The sequence below is a fragment of the Protopterus annectens genome, chromosome 2.part1, assembly GCF_019279795.1.
Source record: "Protopterus annectens isolate FY-2018-M chromosome 2.part1, PAN1.0, whole genome shotgun sequence".
Lineage (NCBI taxonomy): Eukaryota > Metazoa > Chordata > Ceratodontiformes > Protopteridae > Protopterus > Protopterus annectens.
The window spans coordinates 1533864450-1533888810 of NC_056729.1; the positions used below are offsets into that span (position 1 = coordinate 1533864450).

Genomic DNA, 24361 nt, shown 5'->3' on the forward strand with positions numbered 1-24361 from the left:
CAAAATTGCTTTCAAAGACATAACCCAGTGATACAACATACAGCATTAATTCTGAACAATAATTAAAATGCTGGATCTGTTGGTAATAGACTCAGAAATGTCTGTGAGGCACATACATCTGTGTGTGTGTGTGTGTGTGTGTGTGTGTGTGTGTGTGTGTGTGTGTGTGTGTGTGTGTGTGTGTGTGTGCGCGCATATCCAGTGGGGAATTTTTATAACTCCACCTTCTAAAGTCAATATATTTCTTGCTATCTTTGCATATTTGTAAATACCACAATAAGATCAGACTTGCTGACATCTCCCATGTCTTTAGATGAAGTTTGCAACATTATTTCTGTGAGAGTGTTATGGATCATTGTAGAAAAGAAGATCAGAACATGGCAGAGCAGGATCAGGAAACTCTTTTGCTCAACGTTTGGAATTCATAAATTCCGACGCCTTGGATCAACTTATCCACACCCCCACCAGGGGCAGCAATATCCTAGACCTGGTCATTACCAACATGGGCGACCAGTGTTCCACACCAGAGGTCAATTCTTTATTGGTCAGATCCGACCACAAGCTAATCACTCTAGACATCCACATCCCGCCCCCACCCCCTATTAGGGAAACCACCGTAAAAAATGTTTCCAAAGCCAACTTTACACTTCTTAAGACAAAAGTGAAAAACTTCACAACACCCATGCAGAGGTGCGACTGCTGAATCCTACACAAATGCACTTTATAAGCACTTACATGAGTGCATGGATCGTGCAATCCCTAACAGAACCAAGATGCTATCCTCCAAAAAAAGGAAGTCAATCTGGTGGTCCCCTGCCATAAACAAACTCTACAACAGAAGAAAGAAACTGTTGAAAAAAAGGGTAAAATCCCATGACTGGAGGAACTCCCTGGTCAGCCTTAGTAAGAAGCTGAGATCCCTCATAAAATCCTCCAAAGCTAGTTACGAAAACAAAAATGACACTGATTCTAAAGACAACCACAAAGCATTCTATAGGTATGTCAAGAATCTCAACAGCAACACTCAGATCTGCTCTGAGTTACAGCACAATGGCACTAAATATACAGAACCAACTGATATTGCCAACATCCTGGCAGATAGGTTCAGTGCTAACTTTACCCCCCACTCACCCCCTAAAGGGCCCATCTCTATACCAGAAGAATGCAAAGTTCCTGTAATCATGGCTGCACAGGTAAAAACCACACTCTCCAAAGCCAAGAACACAGCATCCATGGGACCTGACAACATCCCAGGTTGTGTTCTACACAAACTACAGAACACACTGGCACCCCACCGAAGTACCATGCTCAATCATAGCCTCACCTCAGGCTTTGTGTCCAGTGAATGGCGCACAGCGATGGTTATCCAGGTCCACAAAGGTGGGGCCAGTACGGACCCTGGGAACTGCCGCCCCATTAGCCTGACGAGCCTGGACTGCAAGGCTATGGAACGTATCATCATGGAACTTATAAACAATGACATTGGTAATCTCCAAACTCTGGACCCCACCCAGTTCGGGTTTGTAAAAGGCAGATCATGTCTTCTAAACCTGATAGACTTCTTTGAAGCTGTAACCGAAGCTGTAGATGAGGGTAGGGTGGTTCACACAGTCTATCTAGATCTCACCAAGGCTTTTGACACCATCCCCAACTCTGGAATTACAGATAACTCACTAAAATAGGTATAAATCCCTATGTCACAAGATGGGTTGCCAACTGGCTCACTGACAGAACCCACACTGTGAAAGTAGCAGACTCCAAATTTGACTTCAGACCAGTGACAAGTGGAGTACCACAGGGTTCAGTCCTGGGTCATCTCCTGTTTGGTATCTACTTTTTTGAAGTACAGGCTAACACAGAAGGTCTTTGGCTAACAAAGTTCACAGATGACTGCAAACTAGGAGCCATAATCAAAACTCCTAATGATGTGGACATCCTACAAAATGGTCTCACTGAGACAGATGCCTGGTGTCAAAGGCATGGCCTCAAGCTCAATGCCAAAACATGCATTGTCATCCCTTTTGGTAAAAACTCTGTACCCATGAACTACCACATAGGTGGTAGTCTACTTAACACCAAAAGTGTGATAAGAGACCTTGGGAGACAGGTTGACAGTAGTCTCTCCTTTGATAATCACATTGCCACAGTTATCAGGAAATCCTTCTATGTGGCACACCTCAGCACAAAAGGTTTTTCATCCAAGAAAAAAAGAGGTCATTGTTCCCCTCTACTCGTCACTCATTAGACCCATTATAGAATACAGTGCCCCTTTTGGTATGTACCTCACAAAACATCTACAACAACTGGAAAGGCCGCAGAAATACCTCACAAAGAGGATTACCGGCCTCAAACAGATGCCCTACGCAGATCATCTCAAAAACATCCAACTTTACTCCGTCGCATATCGCCTACTCAGAGGTGATCTCTGCCTAATATACAAAGCTATGTCAAACCCAGAGCTGTTGGACATGCTCCACTTAAAGAAATCCCAATCCCTCTGAGCTACATGCTCTAGGGACCTAAACCTTGTCACCACAAAAAACAGAACATGCTTGAGGGATAGATTCCTGTCCCAGAGATTTCCCATACTCTGGAACAAACTACGTATCTATATCAAACAAAGCTCCTCATTAGCACTCTTCAGGAAAAATCTTGATGACTGTATGGGAGATAGGAATTTCACCCCAGGGAGCACTTCTGTGTCTCTGCTTGACAGGGACACAAGAAAATAATTTTCTTGGGTGGCGAAAGCCAGGGTACCTTTTTGGCTAGGCTTATACAGGCCTAGGGCCAATAGCCTTCCTACCTATGAATCCCATACAAGAAATGTTGTCAGCTTCTATGTCTGTGGTTCAAAAAGTCTGTAAGGACACTGCAGCTGTGAGACACTACAGGTAAACAAGAAGCTAAATTACCAGAGACTACCCATCTACTGGAACTATAACTTATACCCACTCCCAACACATCACCTGAATGCAACAAGGTATACCCATGGTGGAAAAAACCTGGATAATCTCAAAAAGAAAAGTACAACAGCCTTAGGTTCATAGGTGAGTACTAGGCTATCATTCTACATACCATTATAAGCACAATCAGTAATTTGTAGCCAGAAGTTCTCTTCATCTTCAAGGAAGGCAATAAAAGATGACCTTTCGAGAGACTTTGAGGCAGGGTGCCACTCAGCTTGATATGCACTGGAACTTTGTTACAGAGGTGTGGGAATTCACTGGGCTATGAATTTATCATGCCAATATGTTTTGTTTATCTACCGATGAAGGTTTGATTCCTTTAACTAAGTATTCGAGGAATCATTTGTTCCATGAATGATTAAAGAGGATCACATGTTTCATGACTCAAAAGGATAGAAACATCCCAATGGAAGACTTTGTAAAAATACTGGCCCAACAAGATGAAGCAGCAAAACAGTTACATTATTCAGTTATTGAATTGAATTATTGAATAATGTGTGAATTCTGTTATTGCAAAGTGTATTGAAATGGAGTGTTTTTTTTATTTTGGTTACTCATTTGTTCTGAAGAAGTCCTAGAGACAAAGCATTGAAATAAAAGGTTTATACACTCAATTTGAAGTTTTATTCTTGCTGTTTTGCTTCTTCACCTTGTTCGGCCAATATTTTTTTCTGTTTGGGTTTCAGTTTATACTGGTACAAGTGGTTCTTAGAGGAGGGCTACCAGTTTGTCCTGATGGCTAAGATTTTTGAGGACACTGATCTTTTTAGTTAGGAATCTTTGAAGTCTTTTAAGTTGAGTGATATATTTACTCAAATACATGCCAAAATGGCATTATATATAACAATGAATCCAATGAGTTAGGAGTAAAAGGGATTAAGGCTTCTTTTCATCTAGAGGATAGGCCTTTGGAAACTGGATAAGTCAGATAGAAGGCTTTCTGAACTACTACAGAAATACTGATACGAGTGCCTATATCATTTATGAAAATAAATGAAACTAAACAGTCTGAGGAGCTCAACAGGTAGCATGCTCATCTTTTGTGCAGAAAGCTGGGGTTCACTTTTCACACAGTTAGTTTGTTATCTCCTTTTCGTTTGCACATAATTGGGATAACCTCGTTGAGTGACCCTGACATGCACATTCCACAAATTCTAGAGCATGGAATACATTTGAAAACTATTTCTGTATGTCAGTTTAAACAAAATGGTTATCTCTCTTTTGCATGTACATGCTTAAGGTAACTGCTCCTTCAGTCATGTTTAGGCATTGATACTGTAAATGAATTTACTTATGTGAGAATTAGAATGATCCATGACTTCAAACAGCTCCTAGGGTGAACCAGTAAATCTTTTTTGGGTGATCTGTTCTGTGGCACTATAAGATGGAAGGGTCTCCAACTCCATTTTGGCAAAATTGAACGTTGTTAAAAAAGTATGCTTGCCCTAGCACTTGTACATCATTAGGCATCTACAGCAACAATGCCACACTCCCTTCCCATCAGAAAGTAATATCTAGGAATATGTAGGAAGGCCAACCAATTAGAAAATTGAAGAAAAAATCAACCACATCATGTAAAGTAGGCTGGCTACCACTACCTGATTTTCTTTTATAGGCCATTGTAGCCCTATTTGCCAAATACTGTATACACAATCCCTCCTCTAGCCCCTTAGGCTACTATAGGATTCACCAGTCTTTCATGCACAGCAAAGTATGTCTAGCCTGGAGAGCAGGAAATGGATCAAGGACCTGGAAGGGGGGGGGGGCATAATATTTTTTATTGAAAAGACTCATTGGCAATCTGATTCTGGGGATTGTAGGGCAAGATTAACACTTCTGCTACACTGGCAGAATTGGATCTCCTTGGGAATAGATTACTTTACAGATCTATTCATGTGACATATAAGGGCTTTAGCCAATTATTGTAAGTGCTTGGGGGATTCTGCATAAGTCAGTCTCCCATTCTGACAGTACCTGCAGCTGAGATCAGCTTATTTATTTCAGCATCTGATAGGAAACACCAACAGCTGGATTTTGTTACTGAATGGTATCTCTAAGCCCATGCTCTGTAATTAATTATTACATATTTACATTCTAAATCACTGGGTAAGTTTAAATGTCTTAGGGAAAATGGAATGAATTTGTGGTAGATTGTGTAAAGAGATGTGACTAGAAAATGCTCTTAGGCTGTTGGAGATACCACTAGAATGACTCTTTTGTCAGTATAAGTTGATAAACATGTGGCAATATTTCCATTCTAAGCACCTGTGTTGGTGCCATAGAGGGATAAAGCATTAACTATGGCCCAGGCATCCCAGGTTCAACCAGTAGCTTTAGCACTTGACTACACAAGCAGGGAGGATGGTGGTGTACATCCAATAAGGTGAGGGGCACATGCTCAGGGACACACACATGCAAGTTGATTGTCCTGGTGAAGACTGGGAAAATAACCACATGATGTCTCCTGTGAGTGAGATGGTGTAGTCCTCCTGCTCTTCAGACATGAGGGTTGGTTCAGCAGTGATGTCTTTTGCATGCCCCACCCATGGGCTGCTGCTGGGCAAATAGATACAGAAGGGTAGGACATAGCAAAAAAATAAACTGAAGCACCACGGGTGGCTACCAAAATGATGGTGTTTCCCATGCCTGCCAGCTGACCCTCATCTAACAAGGTGATGGGGAATGAATCAGCTGATTGGCATGAAGGGGCTGATGATCAGCAGGCAGCAGGACAAAGTGAAACAAAAAGACTCGCATTCCAAACTGAATGATTATGAAATGATTAATCTAAACACTTGCATGAAAGGGTTACAGCCAGGTATAGATTATTTGATCATGGATTGGAATTGCCCTATGAAAAATCACATCTGAGAGAGGGTACCAGATGCAGCCTCACAGACTTTGATAATGGCTTGCATTACTAATTAGCATGGAACTAACAACTATCTTTAAATCATGGAAAATTATCTGGGATGATACTGTTAAACAGATGGCTCTTTATGAGCACAAATTGCAGAGATGCCTTAAAACCGTAAGCATTTTGAACAAATTCTTTATTTTAACGTACTGCACAGAACACCCTATACAAGCTGTGAACAAGTGTTGCACATATTCAGTGACAGCTGTCTTATGATATATTGCTTATAATAAGAAGACTTTCATGTATCATTCTTTCTTTATTTTTCTTTGTTTACTTATTGCAGCACTTTATCTTGTTTGCACTGATCTATAAAGCTTTGGAAAAAAAATGACAGATCCATTGATGAAACGCTGAACTTTGTTTCCTGTTACCTAGCAGTGCCACTAGCTACGTCACACTGCCTTATTACTGAGCATAGTAATGCCACCACTGATGTCCTGAAATGCTGCTAACCACTGTAACTTGTGAGGTCTTATGGTACTGCTGCGGATACACTATTTGGCCATGAGATGTCCCAAGTCATGACGTCCATGATACTAAGTTTAATAGTACACAGTCACAATTTGAGCCTAATTCTAAAAGAACTGGTCTCACTGTGAATGATTTTCTCCACTGTAAGCCTGCAAAATAGATCGGCCTACACTGGTATAAGTCATTTACATACCAAGAGCAAGTCTGTCGTAATCTGGCTCCTTTTCACTTACCTTATGCACAGCATTACACATTTTTCTCCAGTTTGTTCTTGTGATTCTCAACATATATGGCCCATACCTTGGCAGACAGGCCTGCAAAATAGATCGGCCTACACTGGTATAAGTCATTTACATACCAAGAGCAAGTCTGTCGTAATCTGGCTCCTTTTCACTTACCTTATGCACAGCATTACACATTTTTCTCCAGTTTGTTCTTGTGATTCTCAACATATATGGCCCATACCTTGGCAGACAGGTTTAGTGCAAACTTTACCCCACTTCACCCCCATTTTAAAGGAAAACCTTTGTCAAATACTATAATTTATGCTCATGGTGAGCTTAATCCTTAGAGATGTCAGCAAAGGGATAACACATTAAAATCTCTGGATACATTCTTATGTCATCTTTATGGTGAGATAAGGGAGGAATACACTAAAATGATCTGACTGTGTCCTTAAAAACTTTTTATTAAGAAATTACCCACATAAAATGCAAATGGTTAGGGGGAAAATGCGTTCTGACAGTTATGCTGATGTAATGTATGTATAGAATGGGCCTGAGGAGTTTAATATTCTTCATAACTCTGTTCAGGGCCTTATTTATTGTTCTCCAGAGCAACCCAGAATATTCAGCAGCACTCTTTACCCTTCATTCTTTCATATGACACCATAGTACCTGTTGTGTATTGATCCCTTGTCTTGATCATCTTCATCATCTTCTAAACTTGAGGATTTTTTTTGCTTTCCTGATTTTTTCTGTTAAAAAAAAATAAAACTGTTTCAGTTTATTGCTTTAGGTTTCCCAGAAGATTAAAAACAAATTAAAAATAGAATTGTTCAGGAGTGCCATCGAGCTAGAAATAGCTTATAATATGGGGGTATGAACACAATGCCCAGACAATGATATAAAGCAGTCTATGAGGCTAATTTGCTGTGTGCCCTTTTTACATCATGCAAAGTAAAGGCTCAGTTATAAAACTAGCAGTCCTGCTTCATTGGAGGCTGCTCTATTTCCAAAGCGACAGCATATGAGAATGAGAAAAGTTACATGTTGTACTACCAAAAACATTACAACACAGAGGTGATGTGATCACATACAATGGACTGAGAATTTACAATAGAACAAGCTCAAGATTTTTGAATACACAAACTCTTCATTTATAATTAATACAATGATGCAAGCAGACATTCTGAAATCTCAGTTGATATAACAAAAGTACAATGACAGAAACACAACTCCACAAGTATAAATGTATACCATTATTAAGGGCTGATAAACAGCTTGAGAGGAATGCTGCTGCTAGCATTAAACAACTGTAGTACATGTAACACTGCAATTATTCTCTGAAACTGGGAAAAAACACAAGCTTATTAAGCACCATTCTAACATTAGAAAGGTGCTTAACAAGCTTTACGTTCCTCTAATTGGTGTTTTGCCCTAGTCTGATACTAGACCATACATGCAGTCGGCTGGCAACCAAAGAAAAGCACAGAGAAGTATAACAGCTTTAAAAGCTATTAGATACTTTGTTTTGTCACAATTAAAATGTCTCACAAAGCAATGTGTCTGCCAGTGTTTAAAGCCATTAGCTCCTCAGGTGGACACTTTTCCCTAGTGTCTGTGAGACAGTACTGTGCTTTACTGCATTTAAAGCTGTAAATGACTTTGTATTCCTGCACTTCTTTTCTCTACATCCAGAATACATGGAGCTGTTAAAGTACCATGTATTACAATTAGTTACAATGTAGTCTCTTATATTAACATTTAGTTGATATATAATCACTGGCATTCTATGATTCACATTAAAGTTCCTGTTTTTCTGTGTTTTTTCCATAATAAACTTAGCTGTGGATCTGGAGCTTACTTCATAATTTTTTGTTTTCATCTATTTGCTGTTCCTAAACATAACTTGGAAAATATTTATAAACAAAGTGGATGCAGTAATATTCAAAAATTTAACTTATAAAGATAAGAATATAAATCAGATATCTATGACAACAAATAAGACATTCAAGAGTGAAGGAATGTGAAACACTTCTGGCAAGAAATACCGCATTAAAAAATTAAGTTAGTAACTCCCATACTTACTAACTTATACAATTACTGTATTTTAGTGTTTTCAAAAAGAAGCACTGGCATTTCTAAATTATAATCTAGAAAAATGGCAATGAAATTATCATTTAATGCAATTTAAATTGTACAAAAATCTATTATACAAAATATATGAAGCATATAGCAAGACTACAAGTCATCACTCATACATTTCAGGGTTTATTGCAAATACTAAAATACTTACCAATGAGTATTTTATGGAACACTTTAGTTAACAACAAAGCTGGAAGGTGAGGCATTAGACCGAGTTCCCATCTGCCTTAGTTGGTGGTAGCACAGGTAGATGTTAAAGATCCCACAGCAATTATCAAAAAGAGTAGGGGTCCTTTAGTTATACACAAAAATAAGTCTTATTTACAACATATTTTCATATTTACAAGTATTTACATATGTACAGATATATAAATATACAAATCTCTCTACATGTATTCATAATTTCCTTTACAATCATACTAAATTTTCATCCCTACTAGACCCACACGCGTTTTTCTATAAGTATCTGATTTTAATTAATATTGTTGCTAAAATCCATTTACCATTAAACATAATTTCATTTATTCTTTCATTCCATATAAGCCATATAAATATAAGATAAAATAACTTTTTATCTATTCTTTTAACATATTCTTTACATCTATTCTTATAATATCCATATTTAATTACAAGCAGGTTGATTTTATCCATTTCTTTTATATCTTTGAGAAAGTCTTCTTGACTTTGTTCCCCCATAAATATTTTACACTCATTTACTTTTCAAAAACATGTCTTCTTCTTCTAGACAATGTAAACGTATTCTATCACTTTTCTTTTTATACGGCATATTTCATGGAACTGCTAATTTATCCATTACCTATCTCCATAAAGAATCTTGACATTCTATTTTCTGATCACTCCATTTGATTCTTACTTTTACAACTTTAATTTTTCATAGGTTCATAGGTTAGTACTAGGCTAATGGCCCTGCAGACAATGCAAGCCTAGCCCAAGAATATCCCAATCATCTGGCTGCCAGATGTTTGTTCCTTGTGCCGCTATCGAACAAAGCTATTGAAGTGATCCCTGGGGTGAATTTCCTATTACCCATCCACTAGTCAAGATTTTTCTTGAAGAGAGCTAATGAGGTGCTTTGGTTGACGTGAATGGGAAGTTTATTCCAGAGTATGGGAAGTCTCTGGGTTAGGAACCTGTCCCTCCAACAGGTTCTGTTTAATGTGGTGATGAGGTTGATGTATTTGGAGAGTGCGGCACAGAGGGATCGCGACTTTTTTAGATGAGGCATGTCTAGCAATACTGGGTCAGACATGGCTTTGTATGTCAAGCAGAGATCACCTCTAAATACGCGATATGAGACAGAGTAAAGCTGGAGATTTTTTTAATCTTTCTGTATAAGGCATGTGTTTGAGTCCTAAGACCCTCTTTGTGAGGAACTTTTGTGGGTTCTCCAACTGTTGGAGGTGTCTAATGCGGTACATGCCAAATGAGGCATTGTACTCTATAACGGGTCTAATGAGGGATGAGTATAGAGGGATTATGACTTCTTTCTTCCTGGATGAGAAACCTTTTGTAATGAGATGTGCCATGTAGAATGACTTTCTAATGACAGTGGGAAAATGGTTGTCAAAGGAGAGGTTGCTATCTACCTGTGTCCCTAGATCTCTTATCACACCTTTGGAGTTAAATGGGTTACCATCAATATTGTAGTTTGTGGACACTGTGTTTTTTCTGAAAGGAATGACGATGCACTTTTTATCATTGAGCCTAAGGCCATGGTTTTGGCACTAGCTGTTGGTCTCAGTGAGCCCTTTTTGTAGGATGTCTACATCACCTTGAGAATCAATAATAGCTCCCAGTTTGCAGTCATCCACAAATTTGGTTACCTAGAGTCCCTCTGTGTTGGCTTGAACTTCAGAGAAATAGATGCCAAACAGGAGAGGATCCAGAACAGACACCTGTGGGACTCACACTTGTAACTGCCCTGTAGTCAGATTTGGAGTCTGCTACTTTCACCATGTGGGTTCTGTCAGTGAGCCAGTTGGTGACCCATCTTGTGACGTAGGAGTTAATGCCCACATTAGTGAGTCATTCAATGATTCCATAGTGGGGGATGGTGTCGAAGGCTTTGGCTAGATTAAGGTAGGCTGTGTGGACAGCCTTGCCTTCATCCACTGCTCTGGTGACAGATTTGAAGAAGTCTATCAGATTGAGCAGACATGATCTGCCCTTCACCAATCCAAACTGTGTGGGGTCCAGGGTTTGAAGGTTCCCTATATCCTTATTTATAAGATCTGTAATGATGTGCTCCATATCCTTACAGATCAGGTTCATCAGGCTGATGGGGCGGTAGTTACCAGGGTCAGTAGTCGCTCCCCTTTGTGGAGTGGGATGATTGTAGCAGTGCGCCATTCAGTGGGAACAAAGCCTGAAATGAGACTGTAGTTGAACAGGGCACTCAGGTGTGGTGCCAGTTCCTTTTGTAAATCATGTAGGACACATCCAGGTATATTATCTGGCCTCATGGAAGCTGTATTCTTATAGGTTCATAGGTTCATAGACTGATACTAGGCTATCTGCCCTAGGGCATTTATAAGCCTAGCTAGAGTGTGTTTGGCTTTTGCCACCCTTTTAGATTAGTTGACTGTGCCTCTGTATAGTAGGTCACAGAAGATAGCCCTTTTGAGGTTAGTTTACTGTGCCTCTGTCTAGTAGGGACACAGAAGAGATCCCAGGGGTAAACCTATGATCTCCCATCCACTCGTCAAGATTTCTCTTGAAGAGGGTCATTGAGGGACTCTGCCAAACATGGATTGGGATTTTGTTCCAGAGTGAGGGGAGCCTCTGGGTTATGAATCTGTCCCTCCAGCATGTCCTATTTATTTCTGTGCTGAGGTTTAAGTCCCTGGAGCATGTAGCTCTAAGGTATTTGGATTTCCTGAGGTGGAGCATGTCCATTAATTCTGGGTTGGACATGGCTTTATACGTCAGGCACAGATCGCCCCTGAGTAGGCGGTAAGCAACTGAGTAGAGCTGGAGTTTCTTTAGCCTAACTGCGTAGGGCATCTGTTTGAGTCCCTTGATCATCTTGGTGAGGTACTTTTGGGGTCTTTCCAGTTGCTGCAGGTGTCGGGTAAGGTACATCCCAAATGGGGCATTGTATTCAATTATGGGCCTGATGAGTGATGAGTAGAGGGGCACAATGACCTCTCTTGATATAGATGTGAACCCTTTTGTGATAAGGTGGGCTATATACAAGGTCTTTCTAACCACTTTGGCAATGTGATTGTCAAAGGAGAGATTGCTATCTACTTGGGTCCCCAAATCCCTAATTACTTCTTCCATACTTAATGGATTACCACCTATGTGGTAATTTGTGGGCACTTTGTTTTTCCCAAAGGGGATGACTATGCACTTTTTGGCATTTAGCTTTAGGCCATGGCTCTGGCACCAGTTATCTGTCTCTGTGAGACCCTTTTGGAGGATGCTTGTGTCAGTCGGCGAGTCGATTATGGCACCCAGTTTGCAGTCATCTGTGAACTTGGTCAGCCATAGTCCTCCCATGTTAGCCTGTACCTCAGAGAAATATATACCAAACAAGAGAGGTCCCAGGACTGAGCCTTGTGGGATGCCACTTGTAACTGGTTTAGAGTCTGACATGGCACCTGCAATTCTGACCATGTGGGTTCTATCCCTGAGCCAGTTTGCAACCCATCTTGTGACATAGGGGTTGATATTTAAGCTGGTGAGCTTATTTATGATGCCCGAGTGGGGTATTGTGTCGAAGGCTTTTGCCAGGTCCAGGTAGGCTGTGTGGACTACCTTCCCTTCATCTATGGCCTTGGTGACTGTTTCAAAGAAGTCGACCAGGTTCAAGAGGCAAGATCTGCCCTTAACAAAGCCGAATTGGGTAGGATCCAGTGTTTGGAGTTTCCCAATGTCTTTGTTTATGAGTTTCATGATGATACACTCCATAGCTTTGCAGACCAGGCTAGTCAGGCTTATAGGGCGATAGTTTCCGGGGTCCGTTGTGGCACCACCTTTGTGGAGTGGGACCACTGTTGCTGTACGCCATTCCTTGGGTACATATCCTGTAGTAAGGCTGAGATTGAGCAGTAACTTTATGTGAGGGTTCAGTTCTTCTTGGAGTTCATGTAAGACACAGCCCGGGACACTGTCTGGTCCCATTGATGCTGTGTTTTTTGCTTTGGAGAGGGCAGCTCTCATCTGTGATGTCAGGGAGGCTACACTCTGTTGGGATAGACATTTGCACTGAACTTGTCTGCCAGGATGTTGGCAATGTCTGTGGGTTCAGTGTATTTTTTGTCATTTTGAACTAACTCAGAGCATATCTGGGAGTTGCCATCCAGGTTCCTGACATAACTAAAGAAGGCCTTGTGATTATCTTTAGCATCTTGTGCAATTTTTCTTTCGAAGCTGGCCTTAGATGATTTTATGAGGGATCGTAGTTTCTTGCTAGTACTGATCAGAGATGCCTTCCCTTTTTGGGATTTTGCTTTATCATGTAGTAGCTTCCTCCTTTTGTTGTATAGCTTATTTATGGCTGTGGTCCACCAGACAGGTCTTCTGCCTTTGGAGGAATGAGTCTTGGTTTTATTTGGGATAGCATGATCCATGCATTCCTGTAGGTGTCCATAGAAAGCGTTTGTAAAAGATTCTGCGGTTTGGGCCATATTTTCCACTGGCCCGGGGACTTTGAAGGATTCCACCTTGTTTTGAGAAGTGTGAAGTTTGCTTTTGAGAAGTTCTTCACCGTAGTTTCCTTGGCTGGGGGTGAGGATGGGATATGGATGTCCAGTGAGATTAATTTATGGTCAGATCTTACCAATGAAGGGTATACCTCTGGTATGGAACATAGAGTCCCATGTTGGTGATGATCAGGTCCAATATGTTTCCCCCTCTTGTGGGAGTGGTGACCAGTTGTTCCATAGCATTTGAGTTTATAAATTCTAGGAACCATTGGGCGAGGGTGTTGGGGCTTGAGTAGTGCTCCCAGTCTATGTTTGGGTAGTTAAAGTCACCCAATATAATGGTGTTTGGAGAGACCTTCATATTCTCCAGTGTTCTCAGGAAAGCCGAGTGGGGTTCCTGAGTTTGGGAGGGTGGTCTGTAGCAGGCTACAAACTGAAAGGCAGTTTTGCCCACTGTTAGTTGCACATGAATGGTCTCCGATGCTTTATGCAGTGCCACTAACCTGGAGGTGTGGGTATCTTTGATGAATATGGATACTCCCCCTCCTTTTGTGGTTCAGTCTGAATTTTGGGGCCAAAAAGCATGGTATGAGGTATAACCTGGTAGTGCTGGGGTGCTCTCGGGAGCCTTGAACCAGGTTTCTGTTACTGCACAAATATGGATATTCTCCATACTGAGGAGAGCCTCGAGTGCGTGCATCTTGAGGTTTAGACTTCTGGCGTTGAGCAGCATTACCCTTAGTTTCTTTTTCTTTGTGTTGTCTATGGAGGTGGGTTTGTCTTTTGAGCCTTGCCTAAAAAAGGCACTATGGGGGTGGCAACAGCCTTAGCCAGTATTCGAAAGCCCAGGGGTGACAGGTGCAAGCCGTCCCTAGCGAAGCAATGTGGCTTGTCGAGCATGTCATCCCAGGCTGACAGACACTGGATCCCCTTTGAATGACACCAATACTTTAGCCAATTGTTAAAATTGATCATTTTGTCTTTACACTGTGGCATCATTCTTGGTGAGGGTAAGATGCTACTCAAGGTCAGGGTCATACCGGCCTGGGCTACATGATCAGAGAGCTCCTCTATGTCTCTTTTCATGTAGTCCAGGGAGGTAGGTCTCAGGTCATTCACACCAGTATGGACAATGATGGAGTCATATTTGTACTTGCTTTGGAGTGACCTGAGTGCTTGTGTTATGTGGCAGATCCTGGCACCCAACAGGCAGCTTACAGTGACCTTCTCCTTGTTCAGCCTGGTGAGTGGGACGTCAGTGTGTCTGACAATAGAGTCACCTATTACAAGTGTATTAGGTGTGTTGTTTAGCCTTAAGGGCTGTGACTGTGTGGCACATTGACTTTGTAAACTATGTGATACGTGGGTATTGTTGTGGGGTAGTGGTTGCTTGGAGGTCTCTGCTGCTTGGGCAGATTTTTATTTAGAGCCTCCGAGTATGTTTTTGTGTGTTTATGTGTTTGATTTTCTGTTGCAATAGGTCTATGTCAGACTGGATTTGTGGTGTGTGTGGTTACCTTCTCCTCCTGACTGACTGCGCCAGTATTGGGTTCGAGAGCTCAGCCTCCAGTTTGGCTATATAGTTGCATCTCTCACATATATTTGAGCTTGTTGGGAGGAGGAGAGGGTGGACTGTGTACATAAGGCAGTTGTAACATTGCCTCAAGATTCCCAGATACACCAGCTGGACTGGAGAGTAAACCCGAAACTGACTTTTGGACATGATAGAATAGTATAAGGAACTACTTTTTGACTGATCAAAAAGGACCAATAGGGAGCCAAGTACTTAAAAGGAGTATAAGAGGGTGTAGTTCTTTAGTTTATTAGTGCTTACTTATAAGATTACTTATACGAGCAACTGCAGGGCTTTAGAATGAAAATAGAGTGCTTACTTTGAGATTTAGAACAGTTCTAAGGGAAAAAGTGAAGAGCAGACTTTGTGGAGCTGGGAATAGTTTAAACCAGTTTAAGCGGTGCTGCCCGATGCTGCTCTATGCGCAAAATCGTGCAAAACCACACAAATACGGGTTCTAAAGCAGGGAAACTGAAAGAGATAGGAAATGACCCAGAACGGTCAATAAGCTACTAGTTTCAGGGCTGAGACCACTCCTCCAGGGACAGATAGGCTGCTCAAAGCTCCCCACTCTCACTGGTGAACAGAGAAGCTTCCTCCTATCCAAGTAAGGATATGGGCAACACAGGAAACTATATCACAGTCCGGAATTCAGCAAAACCTGAAATCTGGACTAATCTAGTTCAGCAAAGGAGGGAAAAGAGAATTTTTTTTTTTTGTTTTTTTTCTTGACTTTGGTCAGTGCAGTTTCTACTTGTGCAGTCGTGATAATAGGTATTTGGCATTACTCGGATATTGGGATGGGCCATTTAGGGGGTGAAGGGGGGTAGAGTTTACACTAAACCTGTCTGCCAAGATACCGGCAATATCAGTTGGTTCAGTATAAGTGCTGCCGTTGTGCAGTAGCTCGGAGCAAATCTGCACATTGGTATGTAGATTCTTGACATAACTATAGAATGTAAGTCACAAAGGAAGCGGAGTACAGCAGAAGTAAGAACAAAACTCCAAATTTAATTCCAAGAATGTGCACTTATAACATACGGATGAGCACTTTCACCATTACAGCTTCTTCAGATCCTTGTATAAAAGTCACAGTAGACCTCCCCTTATATAAGCAGCTCAATTAATCAATTAAAACAATTTAAACAATTGGCTTTACCAGAAAGGCTCATCCAGACTCTGCTACACTTTGCTGTGAAGGAAAGGTTAGTTTGCTGTTATTTTTTGTATTTCTGTATTGCCTTTCTATATTTTGAATACTGTAGTTTGTTTTCTTTACCTTGTGTTTTGCTTGCATTCTGTTTAACAGCATATTAAAACTTCAAAAGAGACCACAGCTCTCTCTGTTCTGAGTCTTTCTAGTTGCCCGCCTCTTATGTTAATCTGACCATATATCTCATTTCTCTCTACTTTCACTGGCTTATGTGAGTAATCACAAAACCATCACTTTTGAAATCCCACCTCTTCAATTATTTAAATTTATTGGCCATCCTACAGTATTTCATAGTACCAAAATACAAAAGTAACCACCCCTTTCAGTCCATCTTGCTGTTTTAAAAATAGTAACTCTCCACTAAACCTTAACTTTTTAAACAGGTAAAACTCAAGTTACCTACTTTCATATCTAACTTCTCTAGTGCACACTGCAGAGTGCATTCTTTTCAATCTTACCTTTAAGCATCCCTGTTAATAGCACTTTCTCTAATACCTAAAAAGATCATCTCTACTTGACTCCAAGTAGACTTTTCTATCTGTTAAACCTAGCACTTGCTCCTACAGTACTTATTACCTTGATACGGCACTCTTATAGATAGCACCCCAAAAGGCAAACCCCCATTTCTCGGTCACCACGCCCCGGAATCTCTTTTAAAGTTTTTGTCTAGTCCTTCTAGCATGTCGAGGGATCAGTTGCTAGTGTCCTCTCCTGCTCAGCTGGTGAACAATATTGAGGCAATGTTACAATCGCCTCATGTACACAGACAACCCTCTCCTCCTCCCACAAAACACAAATACATGCGAGAGATGCAACTATACGGCCAAACTGGAGGCTGAGCTCTCTCAACATAGGACTGGCAAGACCAGTCAGGAGGAGAAGGTTACCACACACACTATAGACCCAGTCTCACATAGTACCATCACAACCTCAAATCATACACATAAACACACAAAGACATACTCTGATCAAAAATCTACCAAAACAGCAGAGGCCACCAAAGCAGACACCCAAACAACCACCACCTCAGAACACAACACCTGCAACACATAGACCTCACAGTCAGAGTGTCAAACAGTCACAGCCCTTAAGGCCAAACACAATGCCAGACACACTAGTCATTGGTGACTCCATAGTCAGACACACTGACGTCCCGCCACCAGACTGAGTAAGGAGAAGGTCACAGTAAGCTGCCTGAGAATCCGCCACATAACGCAAGCACTCAGGTCTCTCAACAGCAGGTACAAATATGACTCAGTCATTGTCCACGCTGGTGTAAACGACCTGAGTGACTACATGAAAAGAGACATTGAGGAGCTCTCTGATTATGTAGCCCAGGCAGGTATGACCCTGACCTTGAGCAGTATCCTACCTTCACCAAGAATGATGCCACAATACAGAGATAAGATGATCAGCTTTAACAATTGGCTTAAACTCTGGTGTCATTCAAAGGGGATCCAATGTCTGTCTGCCTGGGATGACATGCTGGAGAAGCCACGCTAAGGGACGGCTTGCACCTGTCACCCCTGGGATTCTGGATATTGGCAAAGGCTCTTGCCACCCCATAGTGCCTTTTAGGCAAGGCTCAAATTCTAAACCTACCACCCTAGAACACAAAAAGGAAAAACTAAGGGTAATGCTGCTCAATGCCAGAAGTCTAAATCTCAAAATGCACGCACTGAGGCCCTTCTCAGTATGGAGAACATCGATGTCTGTGCAGTGACAGAAACCTGGTTCAAGGCTCCTGAGAGCACCCCAGCACTATCAGGTTTTACCTCTTATCATGCTCCGCCCCAAAATCCGGACAATACCAAGAAAGGAGGGGGTATCCATATTCATCAAAGACACCCACACCTCAAGACTGGTGGCAACGCGATGCATCGGAGACCATCAAGGTGCAATTAACCATAGGCAAGACTGCTCTGCAAATTGTAGCATGTTACAGGCCACCCTCACAAACTCAGGAACCTCACATGGCCTTCCTGAAAACACTAGAGGGGATAAATGTATCACCAAACACCATCATACTAGGTGACTTCAATTACCCTAATATAGACTGGGAACACTACTCAAGCCCAAACACCCTAGCCCAAAAGTTCCTGGAATTCATAAACTCAAATGCCATGGAACAACTAGTCACCATCCCCACAAGAGGAGAAAACATACTTGATCTCATCATCACGAACATGGGAGCACAATGTTCAACACCGAAGTATACCCCTCACTGGTGAGATCAGATCACAAACTAATCTCGCTGGAGGTCCTCATCCCACCCCACCTGAAATAAAAAGACCACAGTAAAGAACTACTTCACACTTCTAAAGACTAGTGTGGTCTCCTTTAAGGCCCCGAGCCGACGGAAAACAGTACTCAAGCCGCTGAATCACTTACAAATGCCTTCTACCAGCACCTGCAGGACTGCATGGATAAGGCAATCCCAAGCAAAACAAAGACTCTCCACTCTGGTGGACCCCAGCCATAAACAAACTCTACAACAAAAGGAGGAAGCTACTACAAGATAGAGCAAAATCCTTAAAAGGTAAGACACCCTTGATCACTATAAGTAAAAACTAAGAGCTCTCATAAAATCATCCAAAGCAAATTTTGAGAGAAAATAGCTAAAGACTCAAAAGACAATCATAAGGCCTTCTTTAGCTAAGAAACCTGGGAGGAAACTCCCAGATATGCTCAGAACTAGTTCAAAATGATGTGAAGATTACTGATCCTACAGACATTGCCAACATACTGGCTGACAGGTTCAGTGCAAACTTCAAAAGGAGAATTGCAGCCCCCAAACATCTCCAAAGTGAGAACTGCTCTCTCCAAAGCAAAAACACAGCATCCATGGGACCTGATGGTGTTCCCGGCTGTGTGCTCCACTTAACTCAACGAGGAATTAAACCCACAGCTAGGACAGCTGTTTAATCATAGTCTTACCTCTGTGCAACTGTGGTCCCACTTCACATGCCTCCACCGACCCTGAAATTACCGCCCATTAGCTTGACAAGCCTTATCTGCAAAGCCATGGAGAGGATCATAATGGACCTCATAAATAAAGACATAGGGAATTTGCAGACTTTGGATCCATCCCAGTTTGGCTTTGTCAAAGGCAGATCATGCCTTCTAAACTTGGTTGACTTTTTCAAACAGTCACCAAAGCCATTGATGAGGGAAAGGCAGTCCATACAGCCTACCTCGATCTGGAAGGCCTTTGATACAATACCCCACTCGGGTATCATTGAAAAACTCATCAGCTTAAATGTTAACCCATCACAAGATGGGTTGCAAACTGGCTGAGTGACAGAACCCACAGGGTCAGAGTTGCTGGCGCCATGTCAGACTCAAAGCCTGTCACAAGTGGTGTACCACAGGGCTCAGTCCTGGGCCCACTCTTGTTTGGCATCTACTTTTCAGTACAAGCAAACACAGGAGGGTTATGGCTGACAAAGTTTGCAGATGACTGCAAACTGGGCCATAGAAAACACATCTGACACAGATATCCTTCAGAAGGGTCTCACAGAAATGGATAACTGGTGCCAGAGCCATGGCCTAAAGTTAAATGCCAAAAATGCATAGTCATACCAAAACAAGGTTACCCCTAGCTACCAAATAGGTGGCAATCCACTGAGTACAGAAGACGTTATCAGGGACCTGGGGACCCAGGTTGATAGTAGTCTGTCATTCGACACCCATGTAGCTAAAGTAGTTAGGAAGACCTTCTACATTGCCCACCTTATCATGAAGGGATTCTCATCTAGATCAAGGGAGGTCATAGTCTCCCTATACTCATCACTCATCAGACCAATGATTGAGTACAATGCCCCATTCAGAATGTATCTGACCCGACACTTGCAGCAGCTGGAAAGGCCACAAAAGTTCCTCACCAAAAGGATAAAGGGTCTCAAACATCTGTCCTATGCTGCCCGACTGAAAGAACTCCAGCTCTATTCAGTTGCTCAGAGGTGACCTTTGCCTAACATACAAGGCCATGTCAAACCCAGATTTGATGAATATGCTTCACCTCAAAAAATCTAGATCCGTCAGAGCCACAAGGGCGGGAGACTTAAACCTCGGCTATTAATAGGACGTGCTGGAGGGATAGATTCATCACCCAAAGACTCCTATGCTGTGGAATAAATATATGTGAGGCAGAGCACCTCGCTGGCCTTGTTCAAGAGAAATCTTGACCAATGGATGGGAGATCGCAGATATACCCCAGGGATTACCTCAGTGTCACTGCTCAACAGAGGCGCAGCAAAATAATGGGTATAGTTCCCCATACTAAAGGGGTGGCAGATAGCCTAGTATGAACCTATGAACCTATGAACCTAAAAGCAATGCTGGATAATTTAAAGAACTCTCCCATATATAAACATGTTAATGTAAAGTAAGACAAAAATATATAAAACTTGCATAGTAACCTAAAAACATGTAAATAAACATTCTGATAAGTTAATATTGATAAAATACATAATCAAGAACATATACAAATAAATGATAGTTCATTTTATGTGCCTGCGTTGTCTCAGCTTAGGTTTTATAGAAGCTCTATCATTCAACCCATGCCCCCTATCAGCTTTCAAATGAATGATCCAGTCAGTCTCCTTAGATTCAGTAAGATTCATAGTATTACCACCCCTTATTCACAACAATTATCTCTAGGACCCGGAACAAGAAAGTATGATCATTGTCATTGGAGGTTATATGTTTTGCTAAGGCATTGTGTAAAGTGCCCTTTCTCATGTGGTAAATATGCTCTCTCATTCTATCCCTTAACGGCCGGTTAGTTTTACCAACATAGAAACTTGGGCATGCCTGACAAGTAGCTAAATACACCACATTAGGTGTCATACAATCTGCATCTGCCTTGATGGAGAAAATGGTGTGTAAATCCGGGTGTATAAACACCTCACTGCTATCAATAAATGAACAGAAGTTGCAGTGACCACAGGGTTTAGTGTGACCAGTGTTCTTCATAATCCTATCATGTCTGGGGTGACAAAGCAATCGCTTTATGTTGCTCTTATTCCGAAATAGGAAACTTGGTGTCTCCCCCACAATGCGTTTCAAGTCATCATTAACCAGGAGAATATCCCAATGTTTGCTAATAATTTCCTTTAACTGATATTGATCAGAAGTATACAGAGTAGAAAATTTAATAGATCTATTTAACATATGATCTCCAACGGTTTGATCTTGGACCCTGGGTCCAAAGTATGGTGCACCTGAAGTGGTGCGTGACATGTATGCTTCCTCCATGTATGGTATAATCTCATTATCCTTGTATCCTGGTCAGTAATCTATTTCTCAGATTGTCTAATTCTGAGATAAATCCCTGTTCAGTGGGGTTCAATCTCGAGGCTCTAATGGCTTGTCCTTTCATTATATTCTTAAAAACAAATTGTGGGTGCATACTAGACCTTAATAACAAGGAATTGCAGTAACATGCCTTGCGATAGACCCGTATTTATCATATCATCTGTTAATCTCTCAATATATAGGTCTAAAAAATCAATTCTATGTGTGGAATAGTTCATGGTAAAAGTAAGGAATGTAGTTAAATCATTCATAATGGATAGCATTGATTCCAGCTGTTCTGATGTTCCATTCCAAAGAACAAAAAGGTCATCAACAAACCTTCTGTAGAACACCACATGTTCACAGAAAAGTGCATTCTTAAATAAAACATGTTCCTCCCAATATGCAAGGAACATGTTGGTGTAGCTATTTGCACATGGAGTGCCCATAGCTACGCCATCACGCTGTTTATAGATCTGGTCTTGGAACATGAATAAGTTGTTCTCAAAGACCAGTTCTAAAAATGAACTATGAGGTCTATCAATACTGCAGTGTAAGTACTGTGTGCTTTCAGATAATTTAACACATAATCAAGTCCTATATCATTAGGTATTACAGTAAATAGGGATTGAATGTCAAAAGTCACAAAAGTACAACTAGAGATTCTATCATGGTGTCCAATACATTCATACAGATCAATCAAAGATTGCTTGGAATCCTTCAAGACTGTAACATTGTCATTCAATACACATATCAGATGTTTCTCCACAAAAACTGAAAGGTGTTCAGTTACCCATCCACGGCCAGAAACTATGGGTCTCATGGGTGGGTTCTTCATATTTTGTGTACCTTGGGAGACCTTGTATAATCGGTATAGTGGGTGTATAAATCATAAGGTATCCATATAGCTCCTTATTTATTAAATTACTTCTAAGAATATCATAAAGCGTGTCATGAATATATCTGACAACAGAGTGAACCTGTTCCATGGAAGTAGGTTCATAGAACCTGTCCTGTAACATGGAGGACATAGCCTCCGTATAAAATGACATATCCAATACTACAACTTTCCCACCTTTATCAGCTGGTCTAATTATAATGGTAGGATCATTCTGCAATTTCCTCAGACACTGACGTTCCGAAAGCTCAAGTTATCCCGCCTCTTCTGTTTTTGGGGTCCCAGTTGAGTATTATAGTAACTATACAATTCCTCCTCTGTTAACTTAAGGAATGCTTCAACTAATGGGTGGTGAGTTGGTACAAAATCACTTAAATTCTTAAAAGCAAACTTCCTGCTCTGTGCTGATTCTTTCTCAGAATCATTATAAATGAATCTAAGCATTACATTACTACAAAAAAGTTTTAAGTCCACCATTGTATCAGTCAATTTGCTCTGGCTTTTAGGAATAAAATTCAAACCTTTGTTTAATAAACTGGTATCATCATTTGTTAGAGTAATGTGGGACAAATTATAGATTAACGCTTGTTGTTCCACATTCTCTTTAAAGTCTGATGGGGCATAAATCCCCTGATAATTTCCTCTTCTGTCTGCCCCTGCTCATGGAGCGAGGTCTGCGAGGAGCTTTCTCCATGCGCACTGGCAGAGGAAAAGTCAAATCCAAACTTGAGAGCTTGCTGGAATCAGTCAAAGTAGTAGTTTTCTTAGGTTTAATAACAGGCTCTGATCCTTCTTTTGTAGAAACAGGTCTATTCTTAACCACATGTACTTCAGGATATAAGTTGTTTCTAGTACATGTACTGGGATGTACAATATGAATAACATCCACAGAGTCCTTGCAATTGCCTGTGGTAGTCCCAGCGACAGGTGGTATTTCTTCCAAAATACATGCATCATTACTGATGGTGACCCCCCCAGTACAAACTTGGGCAGAGTCCATCTCCACAGGAGTAATGCTGTTATGTCCATTCAGTTCAACACCCACATTCATGTTGTTTGTTACACTATTACTTGTAACATCGTTGATAAAATTAAAGTGTGTAGATTCCTTTACTTTCCTAGGAGGCATGGGGGTAGAAGGATCCCTATGCATCTGAGACATTGTAGAGATGTGTATTGAATTACAATGTTACAGTCTTGAAGGATTCCAAGCAATTTTTGATTGATCTGTATGAATGTATTGGACACCATGATAGAATCTCTAGTTGTACTTTTGTGACTTTTGACATTCAATCCCTATTTACTGTAATACCTAATGATATAGGACTTGATTATGTGTTAAATTATCTGAAAGCACACAGTACTTACACTGCAGTATTGATAGACCTCATAGTTCATTTTTTAGAACTGGTCTTGGAGAACAACTTATTCATGTTCCAAGACCAGATCTATAAACAGCGTGATGGCGTAGCTATGGGCACTCCATGTGCAAATAGCTACGCCAACATGTTCCTTGCATATTGGGAGGAACATGTTTTATTTAACAATGCACTTTTCAGTGAACTTGTGGTGTTCTACAGAAGGTTTGTTGATGACATTTTTGTTCTTTGGAATGGAACATCAGATCAGCTGGAATCAATGATATCCATTATGAATGATTTAACTACATTCCTTACTTTTACCATGAACTATTCCACACATAGAATTGATTTTTTAGACCTATATATTGAGAGATTAACAGATGATATGATAAATATGGGGGTCTATCGCAAGGCATGTTACTGCAATTCCTTGTTATTAAGGTCTAGTATGCACCCACAATTTGTTTTTAAGAATATAATGAAAGGACAGGCCATTAGAGCCTCGAGATTGAACCCCACTGAAAAGGGATTTATCTCAGAATTAGACAATCTGAGAAATAGATTACTGACCCGGTAATACAAGGATAATGAGATTATACCATACATGGAGGAAGCATACATG

At 41.0% G+C, this 24361-nt stretch overlaps 1 protein-coding gene across 3 annotated transcripts in view; it reads right to left on the bottom strand.

Moving 5' to 3' along the window:
- Positions 1-24361, bottom strand: part of PLCH2 (phospholipase C eta 2) — a 1923638-nt gene that overhangs the window by 325787 nt on the left and 1573490 nt on the right. For all 3 annotated transcript variants that reach the window (XM_044062990.1, XM_044062992.1, XM_044062991.1), the window contains exon 14: positions 7257-7336. In XM_044062990.1, coding sequence (XP_043918925.1) covers positions 7257-7336 — 80 coding nt within the window. The remainder of the gene's footprint in view (positions 1-7256; positions 7337-24361) is intronic.